A 19,981-nucleotide genomic window follows, 5' to 3' on the forward strand; every position below is an offset into this window, starting at 1 on the left:
TCTGGAATCTCTCGAGGATAGCCTTCACATACTTCCGCTGAGAAAAGAAGATGTCTGGTGTCTGAAAAATCTCGAATCCAAGAAAATAGTGAAGCAGCCCAAGATCAGTCATCTCCAAACGCGTCTCCATAGCTTTCATGATCGACTTGATCCTACTGGTCCATGAGCCTGTGAAAATGAGATCGTCCACATAGACAATCACTATCTCAACCAAAGAGCCATCAGAGACAACATGACAATTGGAATCTGATGGTCAAGTGTGAGGTACCACTCTCGTCCAGCTTGCTTCAGTCCATACAATGCTTCAAAACTAATAGACCCAATCTTCCTTGCGTGGTATATGAAACCGAGGAGGTTGCTCCACAGAAACTTCTTTATCCAAATCTCCGTTCAAAAACACTTTTGACATACATCTGGAAGATAGGCCAACCAAAGTTGGCTGCGAGAGCAAATACTGTGCGTATGGTAGTCATGGGAGCGGTGGGAGCAAAGGTCTCGTCAAAGTCAACGCTTAGTCGTCGTGTGAGACCCCGAGCAACAAGTCTCGGCTTGTGTTTGTCGAGGGAACCATTGGCCTGTACTTTGTCTTGAAATTCCATTTCATAGAAACCACCTTCCGTTTGTTGGGCTTGGGAACCAAAGTCCAGGTTTTATTCCGCTCGATAGCGTCCAGCTCTGTTTGCATGGCATGCTTCCAGCAATCATGCTGGAGTGCTTCCTCCATCGAGGAAGGCTCAATTGGTGAAGCCGGAATCTGGGACATGAGTACAAAGTTCACGAACTCTGTGCCATCATAAACTTGCCTCTGCTTGAGGCATGCAGAACGTCGAGGCTGTCTAGGGTTTGGTGAGTCTGGTAACTTCGTGACTCCAAAGGAAGAAACCATAGAGTAGAGCCAACCAGGTACTAACTTCTCCTTGCGAGGTGGGACTGCCTCCATCGAAGGAAAACCATCATCCACATCAGAATCCAAATCTGACATGGCATGATCGGGTGAAGTAACTGGCTGCGGTGTAGAGGGTACAAGAACAGGAACAGGGATAGGGGTAGGATCAGCTGTAGGAGGTGGACGAGGAGGAGGTAGGGAAGGTATAGGCTTGGATGTTGCCCCCTCTGCAGGTGTGTTGAAAAGCTCCATGAAAGTCACATCACGGCTAACTGTGGTGGTCTTGGTGTCAAGATCATAAAGCTGGTATCCATCAGACTCTCGTGAATAGCCCAGGAAGATGAGCTTCTTCGCCTTGAAGTCTAACTTCTGTCGCTTCTCCTTTGGCACATAGACAAAGGCCGGACACCCAAAAACTCAAAGGCGTGAGACCGAGGGCTTGCGCCCATAGTAAGCGTGATAAGGAGTCATGTCTTGCAAAGCACGGGTAGAACGGTTTTGGATGTAAACTGTCGTGTTGCATGCCTCTGCCAGTAAACCTGGGGCAAAGAAGCATGCGCAAGCATCGCATGAGCCATATCCATGATAGTCCGGTTCTTCCGCTCAACAACTCCGTTCTGGGAAGGAGTGTAGGGAGTAGTCAGTTGGTGTTCGATGCCCTCTGACTTGCACCACTCTACAAAGGCCTTCGAGGTGAACTCATCCCCTCTGTATGAGCGAATACATTTGACGTGCAAGTCCTCCTTTTCGACCATCATCTTCCAATTTCAAATGAAACTGAAAGCCTCCGCCTTGAGCTTTAAGAATGAAGCCCAAGTGTACTTGCTGAAATCGTCCACAAACACAAGCAAACACTGTGAGCCAGAAAATGAAGCAGTGCTCATCGGGCCACATAGATAAATGTGAACGAGTGCAAGTGGTGTCAAAGCTCTGTTGGATGCTTGCTTCGGAAAGGCAACCCTGTATTGCTTGCCCATCTGGCAAGCCTCGCATGCGCCTGATGAGGAGCGTATCGTTGGTAAACGCTCCACCATAGAGGTCCTAACAGCATGCTAAAGTTGCTGATAGCATAGATGTCCAATTCATGCATGCCATAGAGAAGAAGACTCCGTGGTGCAAGATAGAAGAGCAATGAGGCGGTATAGAGAACCATTGCGCTCACCGCGTGCAAGGATAGTACCTGTCGTAGAATCAGAAATGGTCACAGTGCCACTTCCAAAGTGTATGTCAGCTCCCTGAGAGTCCAAACTCGACATAGAGAGGAGGTTGAAGGCCATGTCCAGAACGTAAAGCACCTCCACTGAATTGAACTTCGGGTCTGAGGTAGAACGAAAGAGGGTAATCTGGCCTGTGCCAGACACTTGAATCTCATGGTTGTCACCCATAGTGACGGTCTGCCCATGAGTCTTCCTGAGAGAGCTAAACCAAGACTGTTGGGGAGTCATGTGAGTGGTTGCTCCATTGTCAACAACCCAAGTACCTGACTGCGATGTAGCAAGAGTGTGGTCCGTCGTCGTGACAAGAGCGGCCCCCGTCGTCTCGTGAGGTTACAATTATGTCAAGGCTGTCTCGTCTCGCTTCTTCTTTCTGAATTTTGATTCTTTGTGCCCTTTCTTGTGGCAGTGGTAACATTCGCTGTCCTTGTTCTTCTTCTTCTTCTTACCTTTACCTATCTTGTTGCCTCCTTGAGCTATCAAAGCTCCTTCTGCATCAACAACACCTCCGGCGCTGAATGCGGAGTGCCCCTCGATCTGTCTAAGGGAAGGGAGAATCTCGTCCCAGGTGGGAAAAGAGGTACGTCTAGATGTGAGCAAACTCTAAAAGTAGGGATGAAAGCGTGGGGGAAGCTTGAATAGTAAGAGGCCAGCCATGCGTGCCAAGGTGATGTCGCCTCTGGCAAAGACAAGGTCGTCCCAGAGTTCCCGCCTGCGGCGGGTCAACCCATCGAGTGAGTTGAAATCCTTGAACTGGAGGTTGTACAACTCCAGTTCAAGTGTGATCTGTCTGGCTAACGAGGTCTCCTCAAAACTGGTCAAGAATTCGTCTCCACAAAGGATGTGCATGCTCCTCTTTGGAAACTTCCTTCGTGATGCGGTCCGAGAGGTTCATCATAAGAGAGGTGAAGACTCGTATGTCCCGATCCACCCACTCGTTGATACGGGCTTGAGTGGCAGTGGGAAGGGAAGGCTGTGTAGCCGAATGGGTAAAATCATTCAACCATTCCCAGAGTCGATGGTAGGCAATGATTGTGCAGACCCGTGTCCTCCACACAGAATAAATGTGTAAATCCAACTTCTTCTCCTCAACAAATTGGGTGAGGGCATAATTGTTGGATGTTGCGTTGGCAGATGCCGACATAGGCGCAGAAGACATGGTGGCCGCCTTCTGGGACTGTTGTTCCTTCTGCTTTGGAGTCGACATGTCGCGTGCTCAAAGAGTAGTCCCAGAGGTAGATCGATAAGATCGCAAGTCGCCGACGCAGGTAGTGTCTCCAATGCTGTAGCAGTCCAAAATAACCGCTCAAGCAACCACCGGATGGTGTCCTGATGAGCAAGGGAGTGATCAGCCGCACAAAGGGTAAAAATTCAGCGTGCTGTCCACCCTAAAAACGCTGCAAAGGGTGCTGAAAACACTGCTGTAACAGAGATTTCAGCGTGCCTGTATGCCACCGATCGGTACGGGAAGGGTCGCAGAGTGTCAAACAAGGGGGTTCTCGCACTTCTCAGCCGTCGGGGGGCTGAAAACAGAGAAAAAAAACAGCAAGTAATAAGTACCAAAATGGTGCCGATTGGGTGTAGAGACCTGTCGATGCCGTGGATCTGCAAGTGCCAGGCGGTAGAAGGGTCTCCCATACAAGTGTTGGCCACTCCTAGTCGTACAAGAGGCTTAGCGTTTGCTGAAAACACAGCAACCTCAGAAAACGCAGCAAGTGCACAAAGAGCAGCAAGATCTGAAAACGCAGATCTGTGCCAGAAAAAACGCAGGGTGGTCTGATGTCGATTCGGTACTTTTTTGTTGCAGGAGGGGAGCGCTAGAAAGGGAGAAGGAAATCTTGGCCTTAATCTACAAAAACGCAAGTCTAGATCCCAAAAACGCTGGCTTGCATCTACAAAAAACGCTAGCGCTGAAAACGCTATGTAGCGTTTTTGCAGTTTTGCTGCGATGGAAGGGCTCAAAACTGCTAGACCTGGTGATGAGATCGATGAAGATCCTCAATGCTTGGCGACTGATACCATGTGAGAGTGAGCAGCGGAGAGGGTGTGAGCCACGCGCGCCGAAAACACTGGAGAGAGAGAGAGAGAGAGAGAGAGAGAGAGAGAGAGAGAGAGAGAGAGAGAGAGAGAGAGAGAGAGAGAACACAAGTGCTCTGCAAATGATGCTCTCAATACACAATGTATGACTACAAGACCCTAACCATTCTATCCATAGAATGTTAGGTTGAGGTAGGGCAAAATGTGTAACTGGTGCAAAAACATAAAAGCCCAAATTGGCTAAAAATGTGTGCACACAACCAGGCTCAGAAAATGACTAAATGATTGGCCGGACACGTGCTAAAGTGTCCGCCCATGCAATCTGCATGATGTGCGATGGGTGGCCAACCCGGGACAATCACTAGCCGTACAAAATGACGAAGCAACGGTGGTGTAACTCTAACATTGGTAGCTGTCTCATAGATCTGGAGATTGAGCTCAGAGGTTTGCCTATGCCTATTCGAGTGAAGAGGAGTTTTTGAATGCGGAGTTTTCTGAGGACATTTTATTGTATTCAAATGGCAAGGGGGCCAAACTTCGAACAGTCCAACAAGCTCTTGGGACACTTTGAGTGGTTTCGGGTGTCCTGATCAATTGGTGCAAGCTTGTTGCTTTTGGTTTGATAGTCGCCCATCATGCGTCCCAATTGATCCCACCTGGAATGGGAGTTAGTTGGACTAAGAGGGTTTTCACTAAATCCCACTTGGTATGCAAGGTAGGGCTTGATTTGACATGAGAGCAGCAGATTGTTCCCCTCCTTATGAGCATTAGGCAGAAGCTTCTACACTAGAGCTCAGTAAGTCTCACCTTGGTAGAGAGGCTTCTGGTTGTCAAAAAATTGCTTTTGGGGATGCTCTTATTTTCCAAGTTCCTGTATAGGGCAGATTCAACAGTTGTCGTAAACTTTTTATGCCTTGTAGAGATCGGCAGCCTGCATGCGCAAGGCAACAGCACACCCGACATTGGTGTAAGTTGATCGCCCTTGTTCCCACCTCGCAGGGCAGACTCGGACCAAAGACTACTAGAGAACATAATAGGGAGGAAGTTCGAAAGGAGAAGTTTCCAAGAAGGATTTAAAGGTTTGGGTCCATGTTTGAAACATCATCTGAGAGGTTCCATAAGAAACTTCAAAGGTAAACATTGACGTATATACATGGACATTAACTGATCATTAACTTTGCACACCATGCAAAGTAGGACATGAATTAGGTGTATTTTGTGCTTGAGAATTGAAACTTGAAACTCCAAGTAGCATAGATGGGAGTCACACAAACGAAAACTTTGGTCTTCAAAGAAACTTGAGTAAGAATGTGAGGTTTCAGGTTGTTTTCCAAGGATCTTTTGTGGAAAGAACGGGGTTCGCTTGGTCGGTGAGCCTAGGAGGAGCTTCTTTTGGCTATGATCTATGATTGGTTCATGTTTGCCTGACTCAGAGACAGCCCTCTTGTATGGAGGAGCGACTCTGGCAGCCATTGATAAGGAACCCATTCATATCCACGAAGCGTGATCGGATGCTTGGCAGTCCATCACATGTAGCTTGGGGTCCCATGGCTGCGTGCCCCTCCGAGAGTTATGGGGGTTGAATTCAATTTTGAAATTTGTGGAGCACGAGACCTCAGAGGATTGGGAGTGAGCTATACCATTTGTCAACATTCAAAGGCCGATGATCAAAATCAAAGGAAAGGATGCAATGCTCAAATATTCAGATTTGAAAAACAAAATCAAAGTCATGAAGCAAACCGACTCACTGAAGGGTCGTATGGATGACAAATGGCATCACTCTCCTTCAGCTCACATCTAACGAGGAATTAAGCAAGATCCACGAGGCTTGGAAACAAGATACCACTTGGTAAAGCCTTCATCGTGGAGTTTCAGACACCTAAGTGGTCCTAAGATGTATGAAGATTGAATTTTTATACGCGTAACTAGGGTAAATCCCTTCCATGTAACCCTCAAAGTTGGTGTTTTACGTTTTGTTCCATTCTATGCCGTTTTCACAGCTGTAGGGGAATGTACAAGGAAAGATGTATGTGTTTGGTCCCTCCCACAAAGGTTAACATTAGTTTCTTTCTTTTTTTTGTTCATTGTGTCTCATGTGCACCTGTGACAAAACAATAACAAACATCATATCTAAACGACGATGGCATCAAGTGATCGTGGGTGAAGGCTGGCTCCCTACATAGATGATCATGAGATCCTTTTGTGTCGCCTACACAATATGGTTACGCACAACCCTGAAAGCTAATACGTGAAAACACAGCACTTAAGGGTGTTGAGAATGTGCTCACGTAACTGACAAGAATTCTCCTAGTACAGTTTGCGTGTGTGGGCCACCATGTGTGTTGCTAACATTTGTATGGCTAAGCAAGCGAGGATGCAGGTAACTTATGGTGGTAACTATCTCATCCGATGGATGAAGTGTACTGTTTGGAAAAAGGCCTCTACTAGCAAGGGCGGTGTAGCCATTTCCCCTATGACATGTGGCTATGAGGGTGCCCATGTACCTGATAACAGGTGTCTCGATCCATGTCTACCAAAAGGTGGCGAGTCCCGGTGCCTGAACCGCTGCTACATACATCATAGCAGGAGTGACTAAAATATTGAATAGCCACCCCTTTGCGAGGGGCTCCTGAAAGCGTGCCTGGGGACGACATTGGCAGCACCAATGCTACACACTTAGTAGGAAGTCTGCCCATGGAGGCACTCGCCATGGACAAGCGGTCATGGTGCCTGTGAAAGTGACGCTTAAAATGATAGGATTCTAATACCTCAACTCTGCCTCTTACTAGTGTGAATACAATGATCTATCAAGAGCTATGGAAGATCAGAACCTTGGTTTCCCAAGGCTCCTTGTGAGGCCTCTTTGTATGCTTGAAGATGCTCTTGTAGGCACTGCCCCTCTGCCCGAGACGCCAAAATAATATGATCAGCATAGAGCATAATATGAATAGGAGTACCGGCTCGATCCATGCCCTTGCCCCCAGCGTGATGAACATACTCTTTTATCTCATCAATGTAGATATCAAATAGTGTCGGGTAGAGTCGCCGCCCTTGCTTCACACCAAAGGTGCTCTAAATGCCATCTGGAAACCATACTCGATTGGTCACCTGCTCATAACGAGCAAAGTTTCCCCAGATCATCACTGAAGGCACACCAAGAATCCAAAGGCTCGGGGGAGTCTGTCCCATGGAACTGGTGGAAATCCAGAGCAAAGAGAGAGGGGCGCCAAGAAAACAGTAAAGGAAAAAGGAAATAAAGAGATTACATTACTGTCTTGTAGAAGTCAGGCAAGTGGCGACCATACGTCAACTTCACGTTTGACAATGAAGATGCCGATGACTCTTAAGATCTTGCCATTGACAGATGATGATTTAGCCAACTGAGTACTTGGCTGCTATGTCAGATGTTTGCACAGGCCACAAGTCCAAGCTGTCACTGACAGAAAACTCAACTATTTTTTGCTGCAGTGCCTGATAATCCACTGCTCTTGTCAGGACGGCAAACTGCAAGTCAACTGTTAATGTTATCGCAAGTTTTGGTTTTGGCGACAATTTGCTACTAGCTAGTTGGTTAGAGCTATTGGACAGTATTAGAGTAATGCGATGGTTTGTGTTGGTTCTTTTCTAATTGGTAAATTTCTTTTCGTGTTTTGTGTCAGGTTGGAAAACGAACACCTTAACAATGTAGGGAAATTCAGAGCTATCAAAACTGTTCCTTTACCTTTTCGAGCCATCGAGAACGATGCCTGATGTTAGGAGGTCAAGCCAATTGCAATTGGCGAAGTCTGTAAATCTTGGGACTGATGTTGTAGCATTGTGTAACCCACCTGTGCCAAATTTTGTCATTTCATTGGTTCTACTATCCAGCTGAGACATCTACGAACAGCCAATAAAAAACCTTTAAAATTGAGAATCATTAGCTAGTACATGGATTCTCCAACATAGGGTACTTTATATGCTAAAGATTCAAAATATTGTCCACTTCTCTCTTTACATATCTTCCCTTTTACAAGCTTAAAGAAAAGAAATAATCTCTTGCTCTTTAAGCTCTTTATGGCATGTGTTGGTCCACGTAGAGACTCCCACCTTTTCATTTCATGAATTGGAAAAATGTTACAAAGAGCCATGTCAGGCTAATAGAAAATGGTGAATGTTAAAGCAATCGAAGCACCACTCTCTCTGCTGGTGTTGCATGAATCAATGAGGACTGTTTGGGATTGCCTATACAAAAGCATGTGTTTTCTTGCTAATTTTAAGGATAATATGCTTTATATTGCATGTAGGCATGTGTGCATATTGGAGTACAAGGAGAGTTGTCTTGCTGAGAAAGATTCTCCTTTCAGATCTTGATGTGTGTCTCACCTCTGGCACTTTTTAACATTTGAGATCTGCCAAGGTGTGAACTTGTGGTCACTCACCTTAGTCTCAAGATTCCATTTGATGAGTCCAAGTTTTACATCTTGGAACCTAGAAGATGCAGTTCGATCCTAGAAAATTGAATCACATGAGATCGTCGAGTCTTCCTAACCACAACACAAAAGTGCGCTCTTTACTACTAAAAAGATTAACTAATCAGACAATGACGAGTTATTCACCATAAGAGGGAAGATCCATGTCAAGTGGTCCTCATGGTTGACACGCCCTATGAAATGAAGTATGACGCTAGCACAACTTAGCATCCAAGCCGTGAGTGAGGCTCGAAACATTACAACAGCTATGAAATGATTAAAGGGGAAAATCCCATCTTGAGTTGCCGAAAGAAACAAACTATCGATCTATGGCAAGGAAGGTTTGAGGAAGGCGATCAACAAAGCTAACAGTCCTCGAGACATGATTTAGGCCATTTCAAAGTTTGACAAAGCCAGATATAATTGTACCCATAGCTTGTTAAGATCAAGTGAAAGAACTCGCCATGAAGGCCAAGAAGAAGCGCAAAACACAGTAAAACCTAGTCTTTGATTAGCATTGTGAGGTCCATGGACCTTTGACTTTGATGTGGAATTGGAGCAATCTATGTTCGAAGAGCTTTCCCCCGCCCCAAAACAAACATCCTAGCATTCATGATTGCCTTAATGGGAGAGTCCAAGATTGGTAAGCGCTTATGGGGAATCGATGATGTCACTATTGAGGATACAAGGACGGCAAGTGGGGCGAGGTTCTAGGAAAGGAGAGGCAGTGGGCTTTGGGAATTGAGAAGGATGCTACAGGAGAGTGGATAGGGGTCTGTCAGCTGAACACTCTTTTATCTAGGGCATTCAAATCTAGTTCCCCATCGTGTGCCAACGGAGGACAACGCATATGTTGCTAAAAACTTAAGTATATATTGTCCTAACAAGTTCTATATGCTACACATGTAGTCATCTTGGAATGAGACATCACGAGCGGACTTTGTTGATAAGAGCCTTGGCAAGCTAATGGGATATGGTGATTGTCAAGTTAATTGGAGCAACAACATCTATACTACTGTTTTATGAATCCATGAGGAAGATTTGGGATTGCCTATAGAAACATATCCTCCTTCGTGATCTTGTTTGTTTTAAGAATAAATATATTTGAAGTGCATGTGGGCATGCTACCATACAAGTAGAGTTTTCTTACCTTGCAAGCACCTCTGAGAAAAACTCTTGAATTTTCATCTTCTTGATATGTGTATCTCCTCTACCGCCTTTTCACATTTGAGATCTACCAAGGTAAGGCTTGCACTCTTACTATGCTTGTTGATTCTAAGCGCACGTAACAAATAATGTAATCCATTTACATGAGTTTTTGTAAACTCAAAAAGCTTTGTTCCCTATACCCAAAGCCACCTATCCTTGCAAAAGGGCATGTTATATGGCATGCAATAGGATTTGGAGGGAACCGTCTATATAGTTTTATAAGATGGGCACATCCAAGTTTACCCTTTGGAAGGGAAGATTTTTTGTAAATCCTTCAAAAGACAAGTATATGAATGCTTTGCTCTTCTTGATCTATTTCGGCTAGTGTAAAGAATAATAAGAAACTTTGCGAAAGTTGGCCATATATACTTTATTTTGAAGCCAACATGGCATTTGGCTAATAGTGCAAGAATGCATGTTAGACACATATGTCTACATGTGTATGACTCACTCATCGGTGGCAAGACATTGGTGTCATTGTATTATCAATAACAATGCCATGCGGAGTCAAGAAGTTTATACCATGTTTGGCTTGCTTTCTCAAATCTAGTCTCATGCTATTATGGACCTAGATTATCATTGCCTACTGGGTCTACGTACTCCCAATTAATTAATTAGTCATCGAGATACCTTTTCATTAGCTTGCAAAACCATACCCTGCACTTTTTCCATGTTCCCGCGAAGATACAGAGCTTCCTCCCCCCCCCTCCCCGGGTTCTCTGATGATGGTGATAACCATTAGCTTGTCGCACTTCTACGTGCTTCTCTACACAGAAACGACCAGTGCACGGCAAGCAGGCCCTGCCTTGCACACAAAGCAGATTCAGAGAGAGAGAGAGAGAGAGAGAGAGAGAGAGAGCCGATACTGCAAAGGATGCAAATGGACACCAAGGCAGTCGAGACAGTTGCCAAACACATATGCGATGATGTCGATCTGCGTCAATTTCATCACTGGACCCGACAAAGCGCACTTCACAATCAGCAGAACAAACATCCACCAACCCCAGCCGGCGAAATCATCTCCAGACCCACATGCACACAGGCTGTCTACAGCTTCATCGCATCCAGAGAGCTCCGCTGGTGCAACATGGAGACGACGAGCGTGCTCGAGAGAGAGAGAGAGAGAGAGAGAGAGAGAGAGACTGTTAGTATGGCGCTTCCTCTGGTGGCATCTACATGCGTTGCCTGCCACTATACCTCTCCTATGAAAAATCTTCCTTCTCTTCCTATCTCTCTGCCATGTGCGCCTTGCACTTTCCCCTCCCAATATATATTGTCTTTCAAATTTTCCAGAATTCCCAAAATACCCTCGGTCATGAGATTAATTTTTTCCAAAGATAAAAAAGTTTGTAGCTTTCACAAGACTGATTATCTATCAATACAAGATATTAAAACTAGAATTTGAGTTGGTTATGCAAGCTTTCTAGATGAATCGTTTCATTATCATAATCGCTTTTTCTTGTGAGGCAATTTGCGACAAATTACATGCTAAGCACACAAAAATGGATCTCAATTGTCAAAAAGGAATAAAGATTAAAAAATGTTGAACAATTTGACCAAACTAGATAAAGGGTATTTTGGAATTTTTTGAAATTCAAAAAGTATTTTGGTAATTTTCCCAAATCGAAATCACTCCACGTCCACCTTGCAAGGCTTTTCCTTTTCTCCACCAACTCTTATGCTTTAGTTTTCGAGATGGCATCTTCTTATGATTCCCTAAAAACTAATGAATCCAAAATTGGCATGGCCTACTCATTTCAATGTTGGTTGCAACTTTCAAATTAGCATTTGCTTATGAGACTAGTTTGTAAGATTTTCTTGATCAATGATTTCTATGAATCTTTGAAGCTTGATGGGCCACAACACTTTCTAACACAAGGTCCTTGAGAAAGACCAATGACCCACATCATTGGGTGATCTAGGCTGTCCCATTCTCGAAAGGGGACAAAAAGGGTGCCCCTAGTTATGGGTTGCCCTTCTATAAATTTCCTAAGTTATCGGAAAAGACATAACATTTAATATAACACAGGGTCCTTGACTCGAGATCATTAAGTGAACCCCCATATTAAAGAGAGAAAAGGGCACCCCTAGTTAACCCTTAAAGCTTGGGACTTCATGGTTCCCTCACGAAAGCCTTACCACTATGCTATTCGTGCACCCATGTGTGTACACCAGTTTACCACCTCGTTCACCGTAGCTTACCCATAGTCCTAGTTTACTCCTAATTTCGTAGGGCAGTCCGTGAGACCAAGCTTGGAGCATGTGACGACCCGGGAGTTGGGCCGTCAATGCGGAGAAGCGTGGTGGGCGCGTTTGCGGAAGCTTGCGGAGAAAAGGGCCCGGCTCGGACGGGACCGGCTCGGGTCAAGGTGCTTTTGTCTTCAAGGGGCCTGGCTCGGACGGGACCGGCTCAAGGGAGTTGTCTTCAAGGGGGCCCGGCTCGGACGGGACCGGCTCGGGCGAGGTGCTTGTCTTCAAGGGGCCTGGCTCGGACGGGACCAGCTCAGGAGGGCCCGGCTCGGACGGGACCGGCTCGGGTCGAGGTGTTTGCCTTCAAGGGGCCTGGCTCGGACGGGACCGGCTCAGGTGGGCCCGGCTCGGACGGGACCGGCTCGAGTCGAGGTGTCTGTCTTCAAAAGGGCCTGGCTCAGACGGTTCGGACGAGACCGGCTCGGACCGAGTTGCGGCTCGGACGGGACCGGCTCGGGCGTGGTTGCGTTCCATGGGTCGACGGCCGTGGTGCGTTTCGCAGGTCTTGCGTTCCGGGTCCCTAGCCCCACGTAGCCTTAGGCTCCCTCGCACTCACGGAGGGTCATAGCGTGCCCTGGGGAACCTTGCGCGGAGTCCCCACGGTGCACGAGTGCGTGGAGTGAGGCTAGCGTGTCTAGGTGGGGGATCCCCTCCCGTGGCCGTTTTCGGGAGGCTCATACCCCTTATATACACCCCCGGTTGAAGAAAGTTCGACGTCCTCTCGTCGAACGAAGGGAAAAGAGAGCTTGGCTATGCATGAGGCCAAGGGACTAAGGGGTGCATATAAGTGCAAGGTGCGCGTGAAAACTGTACCCAAATGCAAGTAGGTAGCATGCTTTGTTTTTGTCATTTTTGGAATGAAGTGTGTGTATTTTTGGATTTTTGGCAGAAGGCTGAAAAAGAGATGCTTTGAATACCCAAGTAGAATTCCCCGTACTTGAGCATTCCAAGAGGTAACCTGGAGTGCGCGGAGCCACCTGCTGCGTTGGCCCGCGCAGAGACTTCTTGAAAGCCGAATGTGAAGGAAGGTCCGTCGCAATGTAGCCCTTGCGATGTTGCAAGGAAACTTACCGTCATTTGGACACGTGTTGTAGACTTAGGCTGACACCAGCTTTGGTTTCCAATCGTTGAATCTTGAATCGGGCAAGGTTACTTGGTTAGATGCAGTCGTCAGGTTGAAGTAGCTTTGGTCGTCATGACACCATGAAGGCTTTGGCTGAATCTTCACTCTTCAAACTGATCCCTGTTTGTCCCTGTGTGGACGTCATTTGGAGGGCTAGCACGGTGCCCTGTGGTCTCTTGTAGACTTGAATGGGTCTTCAGCTCAGCATGGGCCACAAAAGTGGCCGGGCGCGATGAACTAAGTTGAGTTAGTCCATCGCGTTTTTGGTCGTTCTGATTTTGATATGAAGAGCCCTGTCTGGCTCGCATCTTTCCTTTTTGTTTGGAGTGTGACGGCCCGGGGTTTGGGCGCGTCACGGGGACGAGGCCTGGAGCTCTTTTCCTGGAGCTCTGATACCAAGTGTGATGACCCGGAGGTTGGGCCGTCGCGGAAACGTAGCTCTGATACCAAGTGTGACGACCCGGTTGTTGGGCCGTCAATGCGGAGAAGCGTGGTGGGCGCGTTTGCGGAAGCTTGCGGAGAAAAGGGCCCGGCTCAGGTCAAGGTGCTTTTGTCTTCAAGGGGCCTGGCTCGGACGGGACCGGCTCAGGGGAGTTGTCTTCAAGGGGGCCCGGCTCGGACGGGACCGGCTCGGGTGAGGTGCTTGTCTTCAAGGGGCCTGGCTCGGACGGGACCGGCTTAGGAGAGCCCGGCTCGGACGGGACCGGCTCGGGTCGAGGTGTTTGCCTTCAAGGGGCCTGGCTCGGACGGGACCGGCTCAGGTGGGCCCGGCTCGGACGGGACCGGCTCGGGTCGAGGTGTCTGTCTTCAAGAGGGCCTGGCTCAGACGGCTCGGACGGGACCGGCTCGGGCGTGGTTGCGTTCCATGGGTCGACGGCCGTGGTGCGTTTCACGGGTCCTGCGTTCCGGGTCCCTAGCCCCACGTAGCCTCAGGCTCCCTCGCACTCACGGAGGGTCATAGCGTGCCCTGGGGAACCTTGCGCGGAGTCCCCACGGTGCACGAGTGCGTGGAGTGAGGCTAGCGTGTCTAGGTGGGGGGTCCCCTCCCGTGGCCGTTTTCGGGAGGCTCATACCCCTTATAGAGCACGTCGCCTAAATTGGCCTGGCTTACCCCTCTAGAGACAGCCCAACACAGGCAGGCAGCGTTTTCGTTTGCATCAGCCGTGAACGGTGAACTTGGCGGGGGTAGAGAGAACTCTGTCCATTTCGGCAGAGTTAAAATAATTACTTGGAGATCGGTCCATGGGACAACGCATTATATAAGGAGGCCATCGAATATTGCTGATGTACCACCTTCCTCTTTTCATCTCAGACGAGCTTCTGCTTCTTCTTCTTGAGGGTTATCGAGCATCGTTTTTGGAACGCGAGGTTTACTGGTACGCTGCGCAGTTCTGCGGAAGTTCTGTTGAGTGGATCATGGGACTTGAGGAGGCGCATGGAAAAGAGAGTAATTTTTTTAATAATACCAACACACCACAGAGCCCATAGGGGGAGGTGCTTATCCCTTCCAAATGTCAGCCATGAAACATGGATGGGCAAGGGCCGCATACAACTGGGAAAGAGCCACGCATAGGCATCACCATGGCCATCTAATTGATGCACCACATACTGGGAACAACGGAGAGAAGTCGAAGCAACAAGCTAGAACTTCCTCCTCCCGCCCCTAGGAGCAGGATGCACTCAAGTGTTCAAGGGCAAGAGCCCTAGCAACGTGAACACCAAGGTGTCCCTCAAGGGGGGGGACTCAATGGGGGATTTGAACCCACAATACGAAGCTTGAGAAGCCAAAGACTTACCGCTAGACCAACTCCTTGGGGAAAAGAGAGGGTGCCAACAGAACCTGCATGAGAGTTAAGGAAGGATCCTTGGTTGTTCTCGGATGTGCTCTTTGAATGCGTCGACAGCCAAGAGGTTCCTGCGTGCCGAGTGTTGGTGGTTGGCCGCTCTCCCTACCTACTGCCATGCCCCCTAGCGAAACCCTCCTAAGAACTGGCGTCCTTGAAGGTTTTAGCTAAATTTCGGAGCTAGATTGCTTGCATGGATTGCTAGTCAATTGCAACCGGCTCGCAGTTATTGACCAAAAGTCCACGCATCTTTTAGACACGCTTTTCAAACCAGGACCTCTCCCTTCATAGACACGTACCTTACCTCTATGTTGCATGTGTATGCTAAATGCGGGGAAGTCTGTCGGTGATAACCCAAAACTATATGTTGCAATCCCCAAAAAGCGTTGTGATCGTAATCTAGAAAAATAATGCAAGGTTAGGCACTTTGAAGGCCTCTATACACTAACTGACTAACAAGGCCCCAAGTTTTCTTAAAACATTATGGGCAATTGATGTTTAATTGAGGCTTTAAGCACACCTAAGTGTCCTCGAGGATCTAGAAGACCACACTAGCCCACTTTAAGTCCAAAATAGCCTTTTTGTGTCCAAAACAATTTGAGGGCTTAAAATTTGTTTGAGCAGAAGAATGTTATTTCTAGTGTTGTAGTCTTACTTTTTTGGTAAAAAGTTCATATGTAACGCAAAATGCAATGTTGATATAAACATTTAACCACCTATTTCAGGAATGCAAAAAACAAAGGAAATGCTAGCTTTTTTTACATTTTCAAGAAAAAGGTAAAAAGAGAGTTTTTTGTACACTCTTTCCTATGTTGCTAATTAATCCAACTCTTATCCACTTTTAAATTACTCTTAATCTTACCTTAACCTAGCTTTAATTGGCGGGAGAAGATCTCAACCGCAATGGTGAGAGTTTTGGAGCCTTCGAAAACTCAAATAAAGCACTTCTGTAAGATAATATCTAGCAGTGGAGGTAAATAGTGTCACAAGAGGGGCACCGCGTGCCAATAGAAAAGAACAAACTCAACAGACTTTTAGCACTTCAATAACAACTGAACTGAAAGAGAAAGAGAGCACACGTGACACGGAGTGGCGGAATTCCACCCTAGAGAGTATTGGCCCCAAAACATCAGCACCCCTTTCGGTATTTCTTTATATTGCATCAACACAGTACAGGCCGGTACTCCACGCTCTACATCTTTCCTAGTGGATACCCCAGGGTAATTTATTGCCAATATTATCGCTCATGTTGTTGCTAACGGCTTTTCAAAAATAAAGATGCTCATTTGGGCCATTGATTTTGGATGCCCCAATGAGCATCTTTATTTTTTGCCTGCATAAAACATATCAAACATCAATTGCATTTTGAAAAATATACAAAATAATAATAATAAACTTTGAAGCTATATATCATGCCTTACCTCCATGATTTAAAGCACAAAAGAACAATACACAAATGTAATTACAAATAAAGTCAAAATTCCAAATAAGTTTTATGTACAAATGAGAGTCTTTTTGGCGAATTATGAGACTTTAGCACACACAATTGAACATTTTCACCTTTTTCTGCCTTTGTGAAAGGTAGTTGATGATCACCACTAGCCAAGTGCTCCATGACGTAGACTCGGTGCCAAAGGGATTCACACAAACTTGCCAGCCCAACCCTCAAGTACCAAGGCTCTAGCCAAAACTTTGGCCATCACTGAGTCTCAATGTGCATCCATGTAATGAGTCTACAGGGACAATATCATTCAATCATTTGAGAGATGGTTGGCATGCCATGTGAGAATCTCTATCGCAAACCTACTTTTAAATATGTGCTGAATCGGAGGGATAAGTGAAAATGTATCAATAACTTATGGGCTAAGTGATCCCCGGTCATACGTGTCTTGTAGCATGCTTCTCCACACACGGAACAGGAGTTTAGCATGTGTATGGTGATTGCAATAAAGTATGCAATCGTGGATGCATGCATGGATGCATTCATACTCCATGCCAAGTGAAGTGACATACAATCTCGCCCGTCAATATTTTTAACTTAGAAAAATGTCACTCTGGCCCGCTCTACTAGAGAGATGATGAAGTATTGAGAGAGACACATGGAGTTTAATATGTAGCAATGGTTGTTGGAAAACCACCATATTTCTTGTAAGCGATTCAGCTCACCAATTAGATCTCTACAAGCAGTAATTATAGTTAATGAATATTACAATAATAATTTTGAGTTATTGATTTATTTAATTCGGTTTTTGTTGTTGTAGATTCAAAGCAATCAAACTTATATACCTCTGGAGGAGGATGAGGAAGATGATCATGAGGACTTAGATTGATAGATACGTTTTTGTAGTCCTTTTGACAAGTACAAATGATGTTATAGGTAATTCTTCAATTTTTATGTTGTTCCTTATTCATTTTAGATATTTAATTTCATGCATGATTAAAACAATATCTTTTCTTAATCTTTTGACATTGTACTTCATTTTCCTATGAGTATATACATATGCAGGGATAACAAAGTGAGGGACACAATTTTCAAACTCAGTGAGTTAGTAAGGTATATCATATTTCTATTCCACTAAAATTTTATATATACACTAAATCCCCAATATGTACTTTTAGTGTATTCGTGTGTTATCTTGTAGATTTCAAAACTTTGGCTCACTTTTCAAACTCAGTGAGTTAGTAAGGTATATCATATTTCCATTCCACTAATCTTTCCTATATACACTAAATCCTTAATATGTACTTTTAATGTATTCGTGTGTTATCTTGTAGATTTCAAAACTCCAAAGAAATCGATGCCAATCATTGTTTGCTATCGAGAATGCATTTTCTCAATCCATTCTTGTTAGTCAATCCCACCTCCTGGTTATTGGTTGAGAAAATAGCTATATGTGTAGTAGTGCATGCACGTTGGGTGTTATTTTTAGAGAGGTTTTTAAAGACTCTCAAGTTTTTGTGCGACTACACACCCAGCCAAAGGCATGCATGGCCGAAGGATGGATCATGCAAGAGACATTTGTATACATTTCAAAGTATTTGGCTTTATTTGATTCCTCTATGCCTCGCATGTAGTTAGATGAGGAGGATACAAGGATGACTTCACACTTGCCAAGTAAAAAGGGAAAATTAATTAAGATGGATATGGATCTACACCGAGTAATCAATAACTTGTGGACAATGGCAAAGGCAACACGTTTGCAAGAGAGGGAAGTATGGAAGCAAGATCATGGAGGTAGGGGGATACCCTCATTTTCTCAGCACGTTGCATGGTTTCGAGATTTCATTAGTCTCGAGTGAATCTATGAGAGAAGGATCAAACCAAAGGCATGCAGAGAGGACATCACCAACAAAGAATGGGAGTATGTACAAGGTTGAATTCCAAAGGTAGAGTACTCATATGCCTAAACCATATTGTATATTTTTTTAATTGATTTTATGTTTCTAATTGATTGTATACTTTAACTCTATGTGGTCAAAGGGTCAACACTTTCATACACGCCACATTGACGAGCATCAAACCACCATGGATTGTGGCATCATGGACAACTTTGACACTTTTGTACATGCCACATTGACAAGCATCGAACCACCATGGATTGTGGCATCATGGGCAACTTTGACACAAATAGTGATGAGTCCAAGTACTGTGGGACTATTGAAAAGATACTAAAGGTCAATTTTAGAAACTTTCGTACCTTCATCTTAGGATACAAGTGGTTTTCGGATGTGTCTAGATGGCATGAGAATGGAATCTACATGGTAGACTTTAGTATGAATCACATGGGGCGATATAACACCTTAGTTTTCCATGCACTTGTGAGCAGGTGAGTGATTACCGAGTTTGTTTTTATTTATTTCTACCATATCAACAATGTCACTCACTTTGAACGTATGTTCTACAAGTCATCTATATCCCATCAATCCACTAGCCAAAACACTTTGGTTTGTACTTCCACTAACACCTCAAGAAAGAACCACTTTTTTCACTAATGAAGTGAAGACCGTCTTTAATTCTCTCCCATCTTCTACTTGGATGAGGAGGAGACCGAGGGGAGAGAGATGAATAAATCAATTCCCACCACCACCAATCTTAGCAAGGAAAACGATTTTCATGATGATTACATGATGAGATAAAAGTTTATGAATTAGAAGATGAAGCCAACACATCTACAAATGATGATTTACTTTCTCTCTTTGTATTTAGAAGAGATCTACTAGATGATACCATTGTAGAGATCTTTTTGAAGATGATACATAAATATTTTATTCTATGAGCTCTCTCTCTCTCTCTCTCTCTCTCTCTCTCTCTCTCTCTCTCTCTCTCTCTCTCTCTAATTTTGTCAAGATGTTAATGTATGTTAGTCAAATGTGTGTGGTTAATTCAATGATCAAATATCTATCACTGTTTTGTCCAATTTGTTATGAGAAATATCAAATGCTTTACATATTTTTTTGGTAAAATTACAAAGCATTTGATCTCTCTCTCTCTCTCTCTCTCTCTCTCTCTCTCTCTCTCTCTCTCTCTCTCATGCACAAACGTACACGTCCAACTTTGTATATTTTCTTTTGTGGTTGTTTAAAGGGTTATGGCTGCAAGTGGAGTTAGCATTTTGCATTGTGCACATCGCAAGTGTGCTCCGCTATTGTAGAATCTTGTAATTGAAGAAGAGCTCCTTTATTGTGCTCCTTGCTCAACATCTCTTCACAGCAAAAGATCTCATCGTCGTCACAATTCTGTAAAGCCTTTCATAATATGCGATGAATACAAGGGTGCAATCGCTTGCATGAAATGTCTACGCTGTTTGAGAGAAGAGTACAAGCCTCTTCTGTTTCGTGCAGGGTTGTCCACATCGGGCCACAATGCATGTCCTACTTGCGAGCCATCATTCGTGATGGAGTGGCTAGATGCCTTGCACAAACAAATCTATCCAAATAACCATCATTTCATGTCTCAATACAATTTTTAA

At 45.2% G+C, this 19,981-nt stretch overlaps 1 protein-coding gene across 3 annotated transcripts in view; it reads left to right on the forward strand.

Moving 5' to 3' along the window:
• The window catches only part of LOC147420520 (phosphate transporter PHO1-3-like), a 174,442-nt gene extending 155,648 nt beyond the window's left edge, over nt 1-18,794 (forward strand). For 2 of the 3 annotated variants that reach the window (XM_086505182.1, XM_086505181.1), the window contains one exon: nt 7,797-8,259. In XM_086505182.1, coding sequence (XP_086361308.1) covers nt 7,797-7,887 — 91 coding nt within the window. In that variant the 3' untranslated portion in view covers nt 7,888-8,259. Of the gene's footprint in view, nt 1-7,796; nt 8,260-17,272; nt 17,389-17,517; nt 17,566-17,653; nt 17,699-17,786; nt 18,399-18,492 lie in introns of those variants that run through there. The other variant, XR_015187064.1, reaches the window with a different exon arrangement.
• Nucleotides 18,795-19,981: the final 1,187 nt, after the last annotated feature.

The sequence above is a fragment of the Adiantum capillus-veneris genome, chromosome 28 (genome assembly GCF_014529385.1).
Source record: "Adiantum capillus-veneris isolate H3 chromosome 28, ASM1452938v2, whole genome shotgun sequence".
In the NCBI taxonomy this organism is placed as follows: Eukaryota; Viridiplantae; Streptophyta; class Polypodiopsida; order Polypodiales; family Pteridaceae; genus Adiantum; species Adiantum capillus-veneris.